The sequence below is a fragment of the Callorhinchus milii genome, unplaced genomic scaffold, assembly GCF_018977255.1.
Source record: "Callorhinchus milii isolate IMCB2004 unplaced genomic scaffold, IMCB_Cmil_1.0 Scaffold2, whole genome shotgun sequence".
NCBI classification, from domain to species: domain Eukaryota; kingdom Metazoa; phylum Chordata; class Chondrichthyes; order Chimaeriformes; family Callorhinchidae; genus Callorhinchus; species Callorhinchus milii.
In genome coordinates, this window is record NW_024704743.1 from 71,359,748 (window position 1) to 71,381,726 (window position 21,979).

General features: G+C 39.1%; 1 protein-coding gene across 1 annotated transcript in view; it reads left to right on the forward strand.

The window, feature by feature from the left end:
* Positions 1–21,979, forward strand: part of dnah5l (dynein, axonemal, heavy chain 5 like) — a 157,819-nt gene that overhangs the window by 61,267 nt on the left and 74,573 nt on the right. Inside the window, exons 33-44 of the mRNA XM_007897565.2 lie at positions 251–362; positions 8,041–8,169; positions 10,093–10,292; positions 11,555–11,708; positions 13,401–13,667; positions 15,197–15,325; positions 15,768–15,983; positions 18,564–18,710; positions 18,803–18,975; positions 19,705–19,883; positions 20,108–20,295; positions 20,665–20,859. Coding sequence (XP_007895756.2) covers positions 251–362; positions 8,041–8,169; positions 10,093–10,292; positions 11,555–11,708; positions 13,401–13,667; positions 15,197–15,325; positions 15,768–15,983; positions 18,564–18,710; positions 18,803–18,975; positions 19,705–19,883; positions 20,108–20,295; positions 20,665–20,859 — 2,089 coding nt within the window. The remainder of the gene's footprint in view (positions 1–250; positions 363–8,040; positions 8,170–10,092; positions 10,293–11,554; positions 11,709–13,400; positions 13,668–15,196; positions 15,326–15,767; positions 15,984–18,563; positions 18,711–18,802; positions 18,976–19,704; positions 19,884–20,107; positions 20,296–20,664; positions 20,860–21,979) is intronic.

Sequence of the window (21,979 nt, forward strand, 5' to 3'; positions counted from 1 at the left end):
GCTCTAATATTTGAGTCAGTTTATTACCACAATCTTGCTGTTTGTTTTATTGTCATAGTGTGTGGACTGAAAGCCCAGGCAACTGTATTTTGCTCTACCTCCTGAAAGGCTAGGGGTTAAAATTGTTTTTGAAAGTGAGCAGATATCATAATTACACACATCTGTTTAATATTCTGTAGTTTGTAATATTGTAATCCAGTATTTGTTTCAAGTAATTGCTGGCGCTTTTCTGTTCCATTTTTATTCCCAGGATACGCAAACTACCCAAAGCTCTGAAGGAATGGCAGGCTTTCAATGACTTGAAAAATAAGATTGATGATTTTAGCGAAACTTGCCCGTTACTTGAAATGATGGCAAACAAAGTGAGTAACTACTTAATTTTTAAAAATAAAACAATGAATGTTCAATTAAAGAATGATGTTTGATTCAGCAAAAAATGAGAATGGGAGTAAACCATAGATAGGAATGTAGAATTCTCTCTCACAATTGTTGAGGCAGAGTCCATCAATTCTTAGGTCGTGTGGGAAGTCAGCATGACAGTGTGGATTTTTTGGGTCAGCCGAGTGTCTGAGACATGCGGAAACTCATCATCATGCTTAAGAATATCCAACCCAAACTAAGAATTCCATGCATCCCATCTACACATGGAAATGCCAGAAAGAAGTTGTTGGAATGTGAAGTCTCTCCCTGGAGGGATACATCCTGCTTACCTAATTCTAGAAAGTATTAGCCACCAAGAATGGGCAATGTGGCTCATGTGCATAAAGCCACCAGTGCAGACTTATGGGCTGAATGGTCTTTTTCTGTGCTATGATTCGTTTCATTTACCTGTCTTTTATATTCCGCCACCTGCCTCCCTTAATGTTATGGCATTCACTATCCATTCATTTATCAGTGAATGTGTGCCACTTGAAGTAACTAAAAATATTTCACAGTTTCTAACCATTCCTCATCTGTATCTATGCAGTTTCAAGTGGTGTCAGTATCCTAGAATATTCTTAACAGCAAATGTGACAGGTGATTTTCCTTCATCAACGCCTGACCTCTATTCCAAGGTGGTCATACTGAAATGAGTTATCACACTTGACTGCACGTTACAGCTGGCTGCTCAGCCATAGATAATCATTCCTTGTGCAGCAATTTGTCATCTAATTACCTTACAAGCTTGATAAGTCAGCTTTTTGAATTCTTTCAAAAACAGTTGCACAAGAATCTTCTGTATTATCAGAAACATTTGCAATATCTTTAAATGCTTGATTGTATTTTAATTGCACTTCATAACTAATTTACTTTGAAAAGTCTTGTTTGTTTTAAAATTTGAGCACTCTGAATAGAACCCTTTTCTTACACAAATAGTGGGATTTTTAACAAAGCACAAAAACAACTTGATTTGTTGGACAGCAAATCATAGAATTATACAGCACAGAAGGAAGCCATTTGGCCCATCATGTCTGCGCCAGCTCTTTGAAAAGAGTTATCCAATTCAGTCCCACTCTCCCACTCTCTCCCCACAACCCTGCAAACGTCTCCTCCCCAAATAATTATCTGCTCTCTTAAAAGCTGTGATCAACTAGTATCAAATAATATCCATCCTCCGGGTTGGGAATGGTGGTGGGGTGGGGGGAGATAAGTGGGGTCTCCTTAGAGATGAGTTGGTTTCAAAGTGCTTAGCAACAGAACGTTAGAATCGAGTCTATCTTCTTTGACGGTCTTAGTAATCCTTTTCCTGAGCCAGGTGAGTCCGTAGTACTCCAGAGCACTGCTGATCGCAAACCAGCCAGCCTGGTTCTTCAGCAGTACTTTGAGGGGTACACTGGTCACTATGAGCGGGTGGATTCTTCCTCCTCAGCTCCTCAGTTAACCCTGCAAGCCAAAGTCCTCATGAGTAATATAGTTCCAGCTAGACAAGCAACTGCAAACTTGCCAGACAGCTCTCAATGGCATGCTCTGCTGTTTTAGATGATTAAACTCAAACGGTACCCCAAATTGCACAGGCTATAGCCTCTTCCCAATCTGTGCCTAATACTGTGCTCTGGAATTTGGTAAGTAGGGTGCATTCCATTCCAAACATAGGGAAATTTCCATATGCATAATATAAGAACATAAGAAATGCTAGACGAAAAAAAGACCAAGGTCCATCTAGTTCGTCATCCACCCTCCTGGCGGTTGCATTCACCCTCCTGGCGGTTGCATCCACCCTCCTGGCGGTTGCATCCACCCTCCTGGCGGTTGCATCCACCCTCCTGGCGGTTGCATCCACCCTCCTGGCGGTTGCATCCACCCTCCTGGCGGTTGCATCCACCCTCCTGGCGGTCGCATCCACCGTCCTGGCAGTCACACTTATATGTTGATCTCCCAGTCCAGTTTGGGTACTGTTAAGCATGGTGTTGGGTTTCTGCATGTTTCAGACACCTACCTGGCTGACCAAATAAAAGTGTCACAAACAGCCATGAAGTAATTACTAATTTTATTGGGAGGATTGTTGACCAGGACAAACTCCTCTCTCTTTCCAATTAGAACCATGAGATTTTTAATGTAAACCTGAACAGACAGAAACAGGACAGTTTAACATCTTACCCAAAGGATAGCACTTCCCAGCACTGTATCGAAATGTCAAACTAGACCGTGAGTTCAAAGTCCTGACAGGTGGCTTGAATCCACTTCTGACCTTCTGGGATGTCCTTCTGACTGAATAGGTGGCAGATAAATGTAATGTTGTTTGTGAAGAGTACTATCACCTATGGCATACTGACACTTAACAGTAGATCACAAAACCCTGAATTTGTGAAAACTAAGGCAACAAGGTATATCTCAAAATGTACCTCTTTGATTGCGCTTTTGGTCATCTTGCTCCTCCCCACCCCCCTCGGCTCCCACAACTGCCTCAGGTGCCGATCTAGCATTGTTAAACACTTTAAGATGTTATCCTGACATGAAAGGCACAATATAAATGTAAATTGTATCATATCAATTGTATCAAAAACGCATACGGCACACTAGATTTTATAAATAGGGGCATAGAAGTCAAAAGTCAGGAGGTTATGTTGAATATATATAAAATGCTGGTTAGGCCTCAGTTGGAGTACTGCGTTCAGTTCTAGGGACCGCACTTTAGGAAAGATGTTAAGGCATTGCAGAGGGTGCAGAGGAGGTTTACCAGGATGGTACCAGGAATGAAGGACCTTAGTTATGAGGAGAGGTTAGCGAAACTAGGATTATTCTCCCTAGAGCAGAGAAGATTAAGAGGGGATTTAATAGAGGTTTTCAAGATCATGAGAGGATTTGATAGGTTGAACCGGGAAAAATTGTTTCCACTGGCATGTGGGTCAGTAACCCGAGGACACCAATTTAAGATAGTTGTTAAAAGAAACAAAGTAGAGGTTAGGAACAATTTTTTCACCCAGCGAGTTGTTCGGATCTGGAATGCATTACCTGAAAGGGTAGTGGAAGCTGATTCAATAACAACTTTTAAGAGAGTAGATGGGTATTTGGGGAGGACAGGATTGCAGGGCTATGGAGAGAAAGCGGGCCAGTGGGATTGAGTTGGATTGCTCTTTTAGGAGCTGGCGTAGACACGATGGGCCGAATGGCCTCTTTCTATGCTGTATAATTCTATGATTCTATGACATATAATTAAAAATGAAAAGACTCGGGGATGGAAAATTACCAGTTAGTGTGTCACATTTTAAGTAAAATTAGTAAGATTAAGTTATTGCCAAGTTAAGCATTGAGTATGTCTTTGCCAAGAGGGTCGGCAGTTTATTCCCCTGGTGTCCTGCCCAACAATTTCCCAAATAAAATTGATCATTCACTTGATGGCGGTTTGGGGACATTGCTGTGCGTAAATTGGCAGCCGTGTTTCCCACCAAATATTCAGCCACTATACTTTACAGTATATCCTGTTAAGAGCTTTGAGATGTTCACAAGTGAAAGGTCCTATATCAAATATAAGGATTATTATTATCATAACTGTTTAATCATTTGTAACAGCAAACAACTAGATATGGTATTACTATTTAGAACTCTGACACAGAACTCTGGAATCTTAGTTTTTACGTGTAATTGGCTGCCGCGTTTCCCCCACAAAATATAATCAATTCACCTAACAGTATATTGTGTGAAGGGCTTTGAGACGTCTCTAAGACCTGATAAGGTGCTATATCAAATGCAAGGATTATTATTATTATTATAATTCCCAAAAAAGAAAGATAACCTACCCCCAGGTCAGTGCTGCTTTGTATAACTCGGTGATGAAAGGTGCAGAGAAAACAGTATTATTATTCAACTTCATTTTAAGTCACTGGACGAACGCATATTTCTTGTTTGGTTCTACGGGGCTCACTGCATGGCTCAAATAATAGATATTTTGACTGACCCTGACATGCCACGGTGGCTAAATAGTAGACATTTTGTCATGTGTTAGTCAGGCCTAACTTAATCAAGTTTGTTTGTATTTGGCTATCTTTTTCTGATTGATCGTGTCAGCGTTTCCAGTTTAAATTGTGGGACATCACGGTTAACTAAATCAGGCTCTGACAACTACTTATTATGTTATGAAACTGAGCTGCAGCAGCAATGTGAAAAGTTTATTGATATTGCTGAATATTAAGTTAAGAATTTTACATAATTTATTCTATTAAAATGCAGGGGGTAATATTAATAAACCTAAACTGCCATTGACTTTAGAATTGCTTCCCATCCTACCAGAACCCAGAGATCCTGAAGGAAATGTACAAAAAGTAATGCAATATTAAATATTAATTTGTAAAAAAAAGTGTAACAATTGGAATAATGATCTTGTGGTTGTACTGTGTGGTGTCACTAAGAACAGGCAGTTTAAATGAGCCCACACCTGGGTGCTCAACTTCAGTCAAGCTGCTCACCTTTAATTACACTCTGCTGTAGTAACCAAAATCTATTATTACTTAATTAATCTGGATGAGCAATCAATTCCAGTTGCATATCATTTACTGAACAGTGAGGGATTTGGGGGAACATATGGCACCCATTGACCTTATTGTGAAACTAAATTTTGAAAACTATAACAAGGAGACAAGCTTAAAAATAGATTTAAATCAAATGTATAGCATTCCCATGTATGTTATGCATATAATTGTTTTTCGCTGTTGCAACATATTGGGGCTTTTTTTTACATCCTTGAAACTGAATTGAATAAATTCTCACCCACTGTAATGGGAATAGCTCAAGGAGATTTGGATTTCATCCAGACTTTAGCTGTGCATGTTGCTGCAGAAAATGTTATTAATTAAAACTGCATAACATCCAGGACATATTGCTCAACTCATTTGTTTATGGTTTGTCACTGTATTTTAACTGGAGGCTCTTTTCCCATAATTGATTGTTTAAGAGTCAAGTTGTATAATTCTATATCAAGTCTTATATTGTTAGTGAGTCTTAAATTCCTGTTATTGCAAATGAATGAGATGGAAATATGAAATTTCTATGACAGCTGGTGACATGGTACTCAGGTCTGTGGATTCAGACTTTTTATCCACCCTATCCTTGAGCCCCAGGAACTCCTGTGTTCTTCAAATATCTACATGCCTTCACTCTTTTGTTTGCTCCTCTGATTCCCCACAGTGGGAAGGAAATTTTGAACAGAAGGTGCACAGATGATCCTCGGACCATTTTATTGGTTTCACAAACTCTTGCTTTCAGTCATCCTAATAGTGAGATTTGCCTGTCCAATCATGGTGCCCCACAGGAGATATCTCCTATCTCAGTTAACAGGCTGCATCATTTATCTGAATCCAATGGGCGTCCGATTGATAGCCTGGCAATTGAGAGGGAAAGAGTACTGAAATGGCAATTAGCACGGAAAGTAATAAAGACCTATGGCAACTTATAAATTGTCTGCCAATAGTGCACACAATAGGAAATGGATAAACGTTATTTATTGCTGCATGTCCAAAAATAATATGGATTCACTCTTCTCTGGAGAGCCTTCAGCATTTGGAGCAGTTGTTTAACCGAAATTGAAACTCAGCAAATAGTCTCGATACCTCCATGATGTTCATCTGTCTGGTTCTTTTGTGGAATTGTTTTTTGAGATTTATGAAAGAGGTGAGGAAATTGAATCCCAACAGACCTACCCGCCCCCCCACCCCCCTCCGTACATACACACACATGCGCACACACACACACTTCCAAGTTGCTGGTAGAATATCTGAATTTAATTTAATTTTTTTACATAAACTTAGATATCTCTATTTGAGATGAATTGATTCTTGTGACAAAGTTCTTATCTTGGGTTGCCAGCTCTGACTCTGGTTCCCATCCATAAGTAAATGAGATGCACATAAAAGAAAGTTTTGTCTGGTCTTGCACAAATAGCTGTCTGTTCTGATGCTCCCACTCTACGTTCTTGTCTGAAGGTCTCACACTTATTTTTTATTTTTTTGTTTTATTCTCCTCCCCATTGAACAGATTTCTGGATCCACTATATACACACTGATTGGCATTTGTATTTTATGTAGATATAACTTAATCTAATCACAAAATTAGAAGGATATTTGTGTTCTATGATCCCAGAACAACTGGTAATGCAATCGCTACACAAATACAGTAACTGATGAAATTGTTAGCAGAAGGCAAACCATATTGTTTACCAATTAAATAGCTGATGCACCATCTCTTTCAGTAAAGGATTCCTTTCCTTTTTTTCTATAGCTAAGTCCTGTGCAACGTTGAGAAACTTATTTAACAAAATATTGCAGGCTGCTATTCTGAGCACTTTTGCACAGCACTCCTGTGTGATTTAGCAATGGTAGATGAAAGGCAGTTTGATAGGTCAATGCTGAAATCTGGAGTTGCTGACATCTAGGGTCTCTGCCCTCCAGCAATAGTCTTCCTTTTCCTCTAATATTACAGCAGTGAGTCTGACAGTCAAGCCACTGTGGACAGAATACAGTAGGGATAAGGGACATCACACACAGATTTCAAATTAACATTTTTTAATTAAACCAAAACATTATAAATCATAAAGTATTCTGCAGTGCATAGAAGACAATACAATAAAAGTGCACTGAACAGTAATTAGCAGTAGTGTAATGAGAAACAGAACAAAAAAATACCTATACTATATTTTCTGCTTCATGTCCCCCGCCTCACCCACCCCACCATTGATGGGCGGTTCTTCAGCCATTCTGCCCCTCTGGAAGTCCATCCAGCAGTCCCTCCGCTTCACCCCCTCCCTTGCCTCCTTCAAGACCCATCTGAAGACCCTTGTCTTCAACCGTGCCTTCGATCACCCTCCTTCTCCCCCTGTCCCCCACCCTCCCCAATCCTGAGCCCCAGCTCGGGTCTGAAACACTGACTGTCCAGCGCCTTGGGACGTCCTCCTGATGTGAAAGCTGCTATATAAATGTAATTTTGTTTTTGTTGTTGTTAGACAACATGGGGCATTATCAAATTACTTGGGGGATTCTTGCAAAGCTTAACAAATCATCTTCAAGAAATTAAGTGCTTTTTCGTTGGATCCCCCAGTGGTTCTGTGCGTGTGTGAGTCATAATTTTATGGTTGACAATGGATGCTTCAATGCAAAGAATAATAAAGAATCTACATGGGAGCTAATCATATTTTTACATTCAATTCAGATTTCTACAAGGAAGTGAATGTTAGCATGCAATAAAGCAGCAAGCGTCACATTCTGGATTCACATTACAATAATTGAAAGTGATTGCATTATAAAAAATAAGGCAATTCATGGAATTCTGTGTTTTTTTAACTATAATCATTTTGAAGATGTCCAACAAAAGGTAATACAGTAAGTTTTACAGTACTAAAAATTCCCTTCAAAAAATAAATAAATAAAAATAATAATAATTTGGTCACTCAATCCACGACTGTTTGTGGGACACTGCTGTACGCAATTGGCTGCTTGCTGCGAATCGCCCACATGTATACAGTCAATTCACTTTACAGTATATTCTTTGAAGCGCTTTGAGACATCTCGAAGACGTGATAAGGCTCTATATCAAATGCACGGATTATTATTATGTGTGTTTCTTCCTTTATAGGCTATGATGGCGAGACACTGGGAAAGGATTGCACAAACTACCGGCTGCACTTTTGATGTTGAATCTGACCACTTTTCTCTCAAGAATATAATGGAAGCTCCACTATTGAAAAGCAAAGAGGACATTGAGGTAACAGCATTCTTTAGTTCCTAGCTCTACAGCTTGTGTTTGTAAGTACAGTAAATGCCTGATAATGCGATCCTAACTTAACTTATCACTATCACTTAAGTCATTATGCTGTCAATATCCCAGCCACATTTATTTATGTATTTATATGTATATATGCCTAACTCGTGACTCCAGCTTGATTTATTCCTGAAATAAGTTATAAGTGGAATATACTAGTATATACCAGTCTAGTGGTGCAACCTTTGCCTATGCCCTTTGCCTGCTTACTTGTAGCCACCTTCAAGAAGGCTTCTTGAAGTAATAATAATAATCGTTTCATTTGTAATATTGCATTATCACGTTGTTAAGACGTCTCAAAGCACTTCATAGAATATATTGTAAAATGTATTTAGTGGGCGAAATGTGGCAGCCAGTTGCCCACAGCAGTGTCCACAGATCGTGGATGAAGACTTTTTTTGGATTAATACAATATAAATTTACATTTCATGTCAGGAGGACGTCCCAAGGTGCTGGACAGTCCAAGGTTTACATCCGAGCTGGAGATGGGGGAGAGGAAGGGAAAGCAAAAGGTTCCCGTAGCATATTGGTTAGAGCACTCATGTTGTAAGCGAGATAGCTCGAGTTTGATTCCCGGGTGTGGCAAAACCTTAGGCAAGTTTCCTTATTCCACACCCTTCTGTTTACCTCGCAGTAAGTAGGAACTCGGTTGTTAGTCAAATGGCAGATCGCTTTCCGGGTGTAATATTCCTTTTAAAAAAAAATTGGCCACTCAATCTGCTACTTTTTATGGGACATTGCTGTGTGCAATTGGCTGCCAAATTTTGTCCACAAAATATACAGTCAATTCACTTTACAGTATATTCTGTGAAGCACTTTGAGATGCCTCAACAACGTGATAAGGCACTATATCAAATGCCAGGATTATTGTTATAAAGGTTGGACCACCTAAAAAGCACAAGGAGGTAGTGTATGTAATCGAGAAGCTTCTCAAATAGTAAACCACTATTTCCCAATTGTGTTCTCACTGCCAGAAGTAGGGGTAGCATTTTATGGTGAGTGTAAATTTAAAACTTTTAACATTAGTAGGAAAGATGTATTGGGGAGTTTGCAGAAACAACAACAACTTGCATTTATATAGCACCCTCCATGCTGGACGGTGCATTTGATCCTGCCTCTTGGTTCATCCTACGGTTGTAAAGAAATTGCCTGGGGCCACAGTGAGTCCCCTATTTATACGATATTTTCCTACACTAAACTCGAGGTAAATCCAGGAGGATTGGAAAATAGCGATTGTGAATATTGTAAACAAGGCAATTGCAGATCTGCAAACTCACATAGATTGTGAAAAATTGTTTTGAAGTAATGATGAGAGATAGTATTAATGATCATCTTGAGGGACATAGGTTGCGGGCAGCAGTGCCCCACAAGCAGTCATTCACTTAGATTTCAGAAAGGGATTTTATATTTCACTACATAATAGTTTACTGTATATGGTTCACAGGCCTATGAATTAGCAAATGGTGAGTTGATGGTTTGAGTAGTGGAGAGATATTAAGCTGGGCACCAGTTAGTGATCAGCATTGGGAGTGTTATCTGTTTATCATTTTAAGAAAGAATTTGGCTGGGATCATTTTGAAGATGTCCAACAAAAGTTAATACAATACCTTTTACAGTAATAATTCCTTCAAAAAATAAATAATAATAATTTGGTCACTCAATCCACAACTGTTTGTGGGACACTGCTGTGCACAATTGGCAGCCGCGATTTGCCCACATATATACAGTCAATTCACTTTATAGTATATTCTGTGAAGAGCTTTGAGATGTCTCAAAGACATGAAAAGGCACTGTATCAAATGCAGGGATTATTATTACTATTATTACAGTACAATAAACTGGTGAACAAATGTTTGTATTTTTCAGGACATCTGCATTAGTGCAGTAAAAGAAAAGGACATTGAAGCTAAGTTGAAAACTGTGATCTGTGAATGGAGTGGACAAGTGTTCACATTTGCTCCATTCAAGACGAGGGGAGAATTGCTGCTCAAAGGATCAGATATCACAGAGAAGATTGCACTGATGGAAGACAGTCTTATGATACTTGGCTCATTAATGAGCAACAGGTAACTGGTTCATAGAATCATAGAATTATACAGCACAGAAGGAGGCCGTTCAGCTCATCGTGTCTGTGCCGGCTCTTTGAAAAGAGCTATCCAAATCAACCCCACTCCCCTGCTCTCTCTCCATAGCCCTGCAAACTTGTCCTCCTCAAATAATTATCTACCCCTGACATTCTGAGCCTTGCTATCTCCTGTGATAGAAACAGAATAACCTCATCTCCTGCTTTGCTAAAGTAGCTTCCAAGAAGTTTGATTCTTTTTTATACTTTTCTTATCTGTTGACTATTCATAACTCTTTGCTAATAATCTAGCACTAGATTAACTCTATATTTGGGTACTGCTTCCAAATTGCCATCAATGAAAATAAGTTCCACCTAAACTCTGTTAGCTCTGATAGTGCCCATTTTATATTTATGTCCCCTTCTTATGGACTCACCAGCAAGTGGAAACTGCCTATTGATGGCTACCTTATTAAACCCTTTCATAATTTTAAACAAAAAAATTATCAATTACAAACACTGTGTTATAAAAAAGAGAAGGGAGTTTCTCCTGGTGTCCTAGGTGCAGTGACTATGTGTTTTATTGGGAGACTTTGGCGGACAAGTTTTATACAACAATGGAATCTCACAAATAGCCATGGAGTGAATGATCAATTTTATTTGGGACATTGTTGGCCAGGACACTGGGAGAAACTTCCTTCTCTTTTTGAACAGTGCACAGGATTTTTAACACAACCTCAGTTTAAGGTCTCATCCAAAGTTTGCACCTAATAATAATAATAATCCTTGCATTTGATATAGGGCGTTATCATGTCATTGAGACACAAATATAAAGCGCTTCACGGGATATACTGTAAAGTGGTTTATTTTGTGGGCAAAATAATTCTCAATTGTTCCAGAGGAACCGAGTAATACCGTTTTATCTGTTAAACTACCACTTTTAATCTTTGTGTAGATTAACTTTTTACTTGTTGGCTGAATAAAATTGCTTGTCATTCCACCACATTTTGGTCGTCTCCTCCCAAATAAATCTCTCTGATTTACACATCTAGGCAGGTGTTAGATGGTACAAAGAGTATTGAACAGATTCAAGAAGAAAAATGATAGATCCTTTGTTTTCTTAATAATAGTATAATAATACGTGGATTCTTATTTATAATACAAGGACTATTATTAAGTTAAATTATTACATATATTCTGTCATAGAATCAAAAAGTCTGGTAGAAATGTATGATTTATTTCAAATTCTGAATGTTTTGCACATAGGTACAACGCACCATTCAAACCCATTATACAACAGTGGGTTCAAAAGCTCTCAAACACCACAGAAATAATTGAAAACTGGCTCACAGTTCAGAACCTTTGGATCTATCTGGAAGCTGTCTTTGTTGGCGGTGACATTGCAAAGCAACTACCACAGGTCTGTAGAATCTAGGGATCTGCCTGTTCAGCTACATGTTAAAGATCTGATGGCATCTTTTGGAAAGAGAAGGGAGTTTTTCTTGATGTCCTAGCCAACAATGCCCCAAATAAAATTGGTCATTCACCTCAGTTGTCTATGACACATTGCTGTGCGCAAATTGGATGAGACCTTAAACTGACGTGCTTTAAAGAGACTTGACAACTTGATAAATTACAATATAAATGCAAAGTTTATCACTATCTCCAACATAGTATTTATTCAAAGTTGCAAATCTAGTAGTGGCTCTCTAGTAGTTTGAGACCATGTGCCCCCTTAGTGGGTGGTTTTCAAGATGTGATTGGCCAGCTGGGCCAACAGTTATTATACTGTGAGAAATTGGTTCTCGTTGCACCCGTGAAAGTTTTCCATTATTTTTATTCCCCTCAAGTACCAGGGTCAAATTCATTAGCCTTATGTCCTGGTTGTGGTTATCTCATGCTGCAGCATACTATTATATATTAATGTGGAACTCAAAAGGCAAAAAACATTTAAAAAAAAACCTTCAATCAGCCAAGTTGTCTGATTCTGAATAGCTTAAAAAAAGTAGTAGAATAATTTTCATGATGAGCTCAACTGAAATTCACAAAAATAATAAAATGTTATTCTGATATTGGGGATATATCCTTAAACATTATATATGTTTCTCTGTTGGAACACACACATATCTATATAATATAGATTAGATAGATATGTGTGGAGTCCTCTAATTGGTTAGAGCACTCACCTCGTAAATGAGAGGACCTGGGTTCGATTCCCGGGCAGGGCAAATTGTTGGACAAGTTTCCTTACTCCACACGCCTCTGTTTACCTAGCAGTAAATAGGAACCCGGTTGTTAGTCGATTGGCAAATTGCTCCTCCAGGGCAATAATCCTTTTTTTTTTAAAAATGTGGTCACTCAATCCACGACTGTTTGTGGGACACTACTGTGTGCAATTGGCTGCCGCGTTTCTCCCACAAAACACACAGTCACTCCACTTTACAGTATATTCTGTGAAGCGCTTTGAGATGTCTCGAAGATGCAATAAGGCGCTATATCAAATTCAAGGATCATTATTATTATATTTCATATACAACAATATATAATCATAACTCAGAACAAGAGAGAATACTTTTCCTTTGTGCTCAGTTGCTGTTAGAAATTATTATTTCAATAATTCTTTGAGATATAGTTTTGAGCGTGTGAAAAAGTCAGAGAGGTAGGATTAGTGAAGGTGACAGTGCAAATTTGAATGGCTTGTGACAGAGTGGGCTTATTTGAGTGGTTGACCTCAGCCTGCTCTTAAATTCCCCATATTATCCTCGAAAAAAGCTGAAAGTCTTTTCTGAAAGTCAGAATCTGCTGTAATGTAGTGTTTCACTTCTTTCCATAATTGTGGAGCTTGACAATGGAGTGGGAAGCTCCAAATTCAAAGCCTTTGCCATGTAACCTACATATTGTGTTATGATTATTGGCAATGACTAACAGGACACCGTATTACAGTGTATGGGGAAATCAATCTTTCCACTGAGCGTTTTAAAATGAGATTTTTAAAATGAGATTGGAATGAATGATGTTTGGGTTTAGATTAGGGAGGCATTGCACAATATTTTTCATGTTGTGTGTCTGTGATTGTTTCTGTTAAAAACTAACCCATCTTGATCTATCTCAGGAAGCCAAAAGATTCCAGAACATTGACAAGTCGTGGCAGAAGATTATACAAAAAGCACATGAAAATACCAACGTTGTGCACTGCTGTGTTGGAGATGAGACACTAGCTCAGCTTCTACCACATCTCCTAGAGCAGCTTGAGATGTGTCAGAAATCACTCACTGGCTATCTGGAAAAGAAGCGTCTATTATTTCCCAGATTTTTCTTTGTTTCTGACCCCACTCTCCTGGAAATCCTTGGACAAGCCTCAGACTCTCACACAATACAGGTCAAATAATTTACTGGACATGAGAACTTAATATCATAGACCTTAGATGCTCTTATAGGCTATGACTAGGTGGAAATTTTGGTCTCTGGTGTGAATACTGTACTTCCAAATCAATACACCTGTATCTCTTGAATACAGTTTTATACAAGTTCAGTAACTTTGTTGCATCAATACTGAGAATGGTACAACAACCACAACAAAATTAAATTTGTATAGCACCTTTCATGTCGGGAGGACATCCCAGGCAACTGAGAAGGGGTAATTAGCTCAGTCCAAAATTCTTAGTTACTATCAACTATATTGGCATCTTTCTCCTCCTCACCCCTCTCAGCTCCAGTGCCCAGCCAGAATTGCCAAGCGCTTTGAGAGAATTGTCCTCTCAATGTGAATGGTGCTATATACATGTAAATTATATTAAATATGCTGTCACATACAGCTATTGTATATCTTATGATGTTTCAATAATCCAGCACATATTTTGTGATTCGTCTGCGGTACTTGTCTTTAGCAGTTTCTAAAATTAGTAGCGTTACTTCATGCTTAATGACCTATTCCCTCCCTAAAATCTACTGCATTATCATCACAGTAATTTGAAAGCTACTCTACTAAACTTTGAGGCTTGGAGAATAGATAGGCAGTCAATAACAACACTTGAAGGAAAATTCTACTTTATTCAAAGTAGATTCCATTGACCTTATGGGGCGAAATTTGACTTATCAAGCACCGACAATGAAATTTTACATTGTAGTGTGTTACACATTTACTGTTTAAATTTTTACAGAGTACTGATGGAAGCCTCTGACTCCTCGCATGTCATCTATTATGTGATATTATTAATTTAGGATATAAGCGTAGTTAGTGTCTCTATCCTCTAATTCTCTAGTTTCCTCTCCTGAAGCCACTGATTTGTTTTAAAAAATCTTCTGGTGGGCATCTGACATGCGAGAAAACCCATCACCATGCTAAAAGTATCCGAACCAGACTGAGAAGAGTTAAAACCACAAAGATTGCCACCAAATCTTTGTCTGGCAAGGTTTCCCGCTGCTTGTCCAGCTAGATTACCCTACCCGTTAGGGCACGGTTAACAGGAGCTCAGTGGGAAGAATCCCTATATTCAGTAGTCCTTGCTCCCGATATTAGCAAAATTTAGATCAGAGCAAATATATTAAAAATAACTTTAACAGACTCCACTTTTGGGTCAACAAAAGAAAAATGCCATCTGGCCAAAAGTGGGATGGTTTTAAGTATAATTTGCTGGACTACAGGATTGCACCAATCCCTTGTTGAAGTCCTAGAGAATATTTGTTATACCACAAATAATAAAAACAATTCTTGTGAAATTTACCAGCATCTCTTAAACTGTCAAAGAGCTGACAACGTCATCTCATTTTAAAATATATTGGTGGATAGTAATGCCAGATAAATAACCTGTGCACAATAGGCATTAACGATACAGCATTACCAGCATTTTAAAATCTGTTTTTAAATCTGCGCAAACAAATTGAAATGAAGTGTTTTATCTGTTTCAGGCTCACCTGCTGAGTCTTTTTGATAATGTTTACCGAGTAGGATTCAATGAAAAAAGTTATGATCAGATCCTCCACTTTGAATCCCAGGAAGGAGAAAAAGTTGATCTCATGGAACCGGTTATAGCACAGGTGAGAAAATATGTAGCATATGTAAATCAGAGCTAGATATTACTTCTTTTTTATTATTCTGATCATTGGCACTTTGCATACCTGAAGGATGGTACCTCCAACATTGCAGCACTCCCTCAGTCCTGCATTTGTGTGTTAGCCTGAATCGAGAGCTCAGATCACGTGTTTTACAATAATAATAGTAATTTGGCTCAAATGCAAAACATTCTGATTCAGTTGAGAGTTATAGCTACTGAGCCAAACTAAAACTTGACCTTGTTGTTTCTTCTGATGGAATTAGTTTGTCTTCAATTGTGTTTTTTTGCTTCATTTAATTTCTTCTTTGTATTGCTTTGAGACGCTGCTCCATGTGAAGGGTGCTTGTTGTTGCTTGCAGGAACTGGTGCTGCAGAGAATTACTGAGAGTTGTTAACTGATTTCTCTTTATTATCTTACCTTGTAGGGCAATGTGGAAATCTGGTTGGGACAACTTCTGAATGGTGTCCGAACGACAATACACAGCATTATTCATCAGGCTTCAATAACACTCAGTGATAAAACTGTCAAACTGTACGACTTTCAGGCTATGTTTCCTGCACAGATCGGATTGCTGGGGATTCAGATGATCTGGACAAAAGATTCTGAGGAAGCTTTAAACAATGCCAAATCTGATAAAAAGGTGTTCTGCATTAATTAGCACAGTATATTTAATATAAGTACTATAAGTGCTGGCAGCCTATGTATTATGCACATAATGGTTCTTTTTCTGAGTTGTTTTATGTGGAAATGTGTATCTTCGTGTTATCTGTATTTCCTTTCTTTAGCCTCTGGTGGGGTGAGGTAAGGAAATTATGGTATTGACTTTTCCTGGGTCACTGTGGGTGATGGGCTGATTAGTGTACAGGAGATCTGATTCAAGAAAGAGAACCCTGAGAATCCTAGTTGATTTTCTTCTTCCCCTCTCCTCCTCCTCTCCCCTCCCCACAGTCAGAATGAAAAAGGCATAGGAGGACAGTATTCTAGGGTATTCTAAAAGGTTAAGATCAAATGAGCTGAAAGCTTCTTCATCTGAACCTTTCTTGTGACTTGTCTTGTTTCTCTGTCGTACTCAGTCTGGTGGCCTAGCTGAGAATTCAACAGCCACTGACTCAAGTCTAGTAGTTGGATTAGTATATGCCTTTGGGATTTTGATTTTCTGGTTGAGAGAGTCGGTTGGTTAATGTATACTTAATCTTCAAAGAAGCATGCATTTCAATTCAATTCAATGACCAGGACTGCTTTCCTCCACCCTCACCTCATCGCCTGCCTCTGACTATACCTCACACCTAACGCAGCTGAAATATTATCGATGGTTGGACACCTCCGGCCTTGATTATTCCAATGTTCTCCTCACCGGTCTCCCCAGTTCCACCAATCATTAGTCCTGGCCTATGATCAACTTTCTTCGCTCCTACTTGGCGTCAATCTGTTAAGCACTTCAAGATGCTACTCTGTGTGATGGGCACTAAATACATGTAAGTTGTTCCCTAACTCAAATACCAAATCAGTCCTGAAGATATTTATAGAAGTCTCACTTTTAAGAACTTGAAGAGCGTTTTATTAATGCGTAAAATAAACCATCAACAAATGAACAAAAGGAAAAAAAAATCCACACAAATCTCCAGTGCATTTTCCTTCAATCCAGGGTTCAATCTGCTTGTATAATTATCGCAAATATCCAGATTATGCCATTTGATTTTAATTCATCAGCTCCTCCATTCCAGCCTGTACCCATCGCTCCCTTCACACCTTTGAACCTGTCTCCCCCTCGTCTTTCATCACTATCATAACCTGTATGAAACCTACCACCTTGCTCCCTCGACCCCATCCCTACCCCTCTCCTTACCTCCCAGCTCCACTTCCTTGCCCCTCTACTCACTGACATCATAAACCTCTCCCTGTCCTCTGGTACTATTCCCACCCCATTAAAAAACGCTGTCATTACTCCTATCCTTAAAAAACTCTCTCTGGACCATTTCTACTCCCTAACTACTGCCCCATCTCCAACCTCCCCTTCCTCTCCAAGGTCTTGGAATGAGTTGTTGCTTCTCAGTTTTGCTCTTTCCTCTCCCGCCACTCCCTTCTTGAAACCCTCCAATCAGGTTTCCATACCGCTCACAGCACAGAAACAGCCCTGGTCAAAGTGACAAATGACATTCTGTCCATCTGCGACCAAGGCTCCCTCTGCCTCCTCGTCCTCCTTGACCTCTCTGCTACTGTTGACCACTCTCCTAATCCACCAGCTCTCCTCACCTCAATCTCCATGGCACTGTCCTTGACTGGTTCAGATCGTACTTCTCACTCCGCCTGCACTTCATCTCCTCAAATGACTTCTATAGCCCCTGGATGATCTTGTCGGTGTTCCTCAAGGCTCTTTCCGTGGTCCCCTTCTCTTCAATATCTATATGCTCACTCTTGGTGACATCATCCGCAGACATGGAGTCAACTTCCAAATGTATGCGGATGACACCCACCTGTACCTCTCTGCCTCCACCCTTGACTCCAGGACCACTGCTGTCCTGACAGAATGTCTGTCAGACATCAAGTCCTGGACGAGAGCTAAGTTTCTTCAGTTGAACGTCAACAAGACCGAGGCTCTCCTGATTGGCTCCGTCAGTGCCTCCTCACCTCAGGCGCTGACAGCATCACCATCCATGGTTGCACACTCCACTTTACTAAGCCAGTCCGGAACCTTGGGGTCTTGTTTGACCCTCAACTATCCTTTCTACCCCACATCCGTGCCATGACCTCCTCTGCCTTCCCCGACCTCCGCAACATTGCCCAGCTCCAACACCATCTCACACTGCTGGCCGCCGAAGCCCTCATACATGCCTTCATTACATCGAGGCTCGACTGCAACCTCATTGCTTGTCGGCCTCCCCAACTCCACGTCCCCCGCCTTGCTTGCCCCACTATTGGTGGGCGGGCCTTCCGCCACTCTGCCCCCACTCTCTACATCCCGCAGTCCCTCTGTCTCCCCCCCCACTCCCTCGCCACCTTCAAGACGCACCTTCAAGACCCTCTTCAACGATGTTTTCAATCTCCTTTTTTTTTAGGTTAGTTACAAGTAGTGTGAAAAATGTTTAAGAGACTTATTTAGGACTATCTTCTGTGTTATAACACAAATTCTGCAATTTGTAGTAGCCAGTCTTCAATCTGTTGGGATTCAAATTTAGTGTAACTGACAAGAGTGTAACAACTAGTATTATGTTTGATGCAGATCATGCAGACAACCAACCAGACATTTTTGGATATGCTTAATAATTTGATTGACATGACAACCCGAGAATTGTCAAAAATTGAACGAACCAAGTATGAAACTCTTATAACTATCCATGTGCATCAGAAAGACATTTTTGATGATCTGGTATGTAATGGTAAATTATCTTCAAAACTACATTTAACAAAGGATTGGTGCAGATTTCTATTGTGTAATGTTTCCTTGTAATGTTCCATTAGGTTCACATGAACATTAAATCCCCATCTGATTTCGAATGGCAAAAACAGTCACGTTTTTACTTTGTGGAGGACAAAGATAAATGCTTTATTCAGATCACAGATGTTCAGTTCAGCTACTGCAATGAATACTTAGGCTGTACAGATCGACTCGTAATAACACCGTTAACAGACAGGTAAACCATTTAAGCACTCAAAAAGCGTGCTTTTGCATGAGATTAAGGCATCAAATTAGTGCATCAAATAGAATATTCCATGCTAGGCACAAGAATTTAGATTTTTCTTTATTTACGGAATTAGATAATGCTTTGCTGAATATATAGTATTATGCATTCAAAGATCCAGAATCCCTTGTACTACCTGTTAAAACTTTGTAATTTGCTCCAGAAATTCTAAGCCTTTTGTTAACTTATGTCAATTTCCTCCCAAAATGGAAGTCACTAAATGAAATTTGTTGTTGTTGTTGTAAATACCAGTAGGTGACAGCAGTCCCCTCTTGGGAAGTGCCATTTGTGTGAAATAGTGTCATTTTGTTTCTATACCTTAGATGTACTTTTAACCCGTTTTGTTTGTAATATATCAGTTTCATGGGATTGATCCGTCAATGAGGGGCAACATTTGCACTCTCCCCAGCCCAGGAATTATTTACTGGCAATCAGACCCAAGATCTCAGATCTGCCTTGCCAGTCAGATACAACATTTTACCTTTAGGTACCATCAACACTGACAGTGATCCAGGTATAATTTAAACTGACAGGTTATACACATTGAAGACTTTACCCCAGGATCCGTTACATTCCAAATTTTGTGAACATTTTTTTCACATGAAAACAATGAATTATGGAGAATGATATTTCTTCTTATTTTTACATCAAACCGTTGAATGTGTTTACTTAATATTGTAGGTGTTACATCACACTGTCTCAGGCCTTGGGGATGAGCATGGGTGGTGCACCAGCAGGTCCTGCAGGTACAGGGAAAACAGAAACTACCAAAGACATGGGCAAGTGCCTTGGAAAATATGTGGTGGTGTTTAATTGCTCGGATCAGATGGACTACAGAGGCTTAGGTCGAATCTATAAAGGTACGGAACTACATTTCACAAATATTGTGCAGTGTGTGAAAGTGTTATAAAACTCTACAACGCAGTAACATTTAATGACTGGACAGATGGTGTTTCAGGACTGCTTGACATTCGGGAAAGTGAAATGCGATTTCAGAGGCGCCTTAATAAAGAATTCTGATGAAGTAGTTAATTGGGCAATTTTAAGTGGCAGATTTTTAATTAAGAGTTTTTCTTCTCTGCAGGTCTAGCCCAATCTGGTGCATGGGGTTGCTTTGATGAGTTTAACCGCATTGAGTTGCCTGTTCTATCTGTAGCTGCTCAGCAGATCTACATTGTACTGCAGTGTAAGAAAAACAAAAAGACACAGTTTACCTTCACTGATGGTGATATTGTAGAAATGGATAGAGAGTTTGGTATTTTCCTAACCATGGTAAGCAATAGTCTCCCATAAAACAAAACAGAATTTTTCTTGTTCTTACAATTTGCAAACAGATTTCTTAACATTAAGTTGTGTTTCAAAAAATAACATTTATAGCAGAAGAATTATACAGCAAGTATTTAGTTAGTGGAAAAGATTCGCTAAAACTTAAATAATGGTGCAATGATGATTATTTATTCTAATGATAAACCTTGGATTTGATACAGCGCCTTATCAGGTCATTGAGACATCTCAAATCGCTTCACAGAATATACTGTAAAGTGAATTGACTGTGCATTTTGTGGGCAAAACGTGGCAGCCAATTGTATTTATTTGTTTATTCATTCCTAATCAATGTTTAACAACAAATACTAATTTTAGAACCCAGGTTATGCGGGACGGCAGGAACTGCCTGAAAATCTAAAGATCCAGTTCCGTTCAGTTGCCATGATGGTACCAGATCGAGCCATCATCATGAGAGTCAAATTAGCAAGTGCTGGTTTCCGTGACAACCAGATACTTAGCCGCAAGTTTTATACTCTCTATAAACTCTGTGAAGAGCAGTTATCTAAACAGGTAAGCATAACTTCTTCATAAGTTATATAATTTTAGTTAAGTTGAAATGGGAAATAATTTTCTGTATTCATAGATTTGATACATTGATGCAACACAAGCCATTACAATTCAGGGGTGTCTTCACAGTTGGATTTTATCAGTTTTGTGTACTGGAAAAGAACTAAAATACATTGGTGCCAAAATTCAAATTAACTTCAAAATGATACATTTTAATGAATAGGTGCCAGACTGGCCCAGTTAATAACACACTCACATCTGAATTTGAGTTGGAAGGTTGTGGACTTTGATCTCATAATCTAGACTGACACGTTTGTCGGGTTAATGACCTTTTGGATGAGATGTTAAACTAAGGTGTTTATCTGTGTCCAAATTGGCACTGCTATATTTTATATAATGTGCTATATAAATGCAAATTGTTATTATTACTGCAAAGTGTAGTAGCTGTGTTTTTGTAGGTATGAATGGCAGCCAATTTATGCACAGCAATATCCACAAATAGCTATGACTTAAATTATAGTTTTATCTGGGGGATTGTTTGCCAGGACACAACAACAACTTGCATTTATGTAGCACTCTTCAGACAGGTAACTTTCCGCAGGGTAGCTCTTCTCTTTTTGAATTGTGCCATTGGATCTTTAACATCCACCTGAACCATAGTTTAACAACTCATCCAAAAGGTCATCAAACCCAGTGAAGTGTCAGCCTAGATTTTGAGATCTTGACAATGAGATGGGGTTTGAATCCACAAACTTCCAACTCAAATTCAGTTGAGAGTATACTATCGACTGAGCCGGTCTGACACCTACTCATTAAAATTAATTCATCAACTTGGTGGTACAATTTATTTCAAAATAATACAAAATATTGATGTGTAAATATTACACTAAGAAGTTTTGCGACATGTCAAATATAATACAATAAACTCCTACTAACTTGACCCTGGCTCAACCTATCCCTGCCACTGAAGGCTTAATGCTGTCAATATCCCAGCCACATTTATTTATGTATTTATATATATATGACTAACTTGCCGCTATGGATGACTCATCACTGAGCTCTTTTCCTTTGGAGTGAAGGCTATCAGGAGTTTACTGTATATAAGTTACTTTGGGATGCTTAC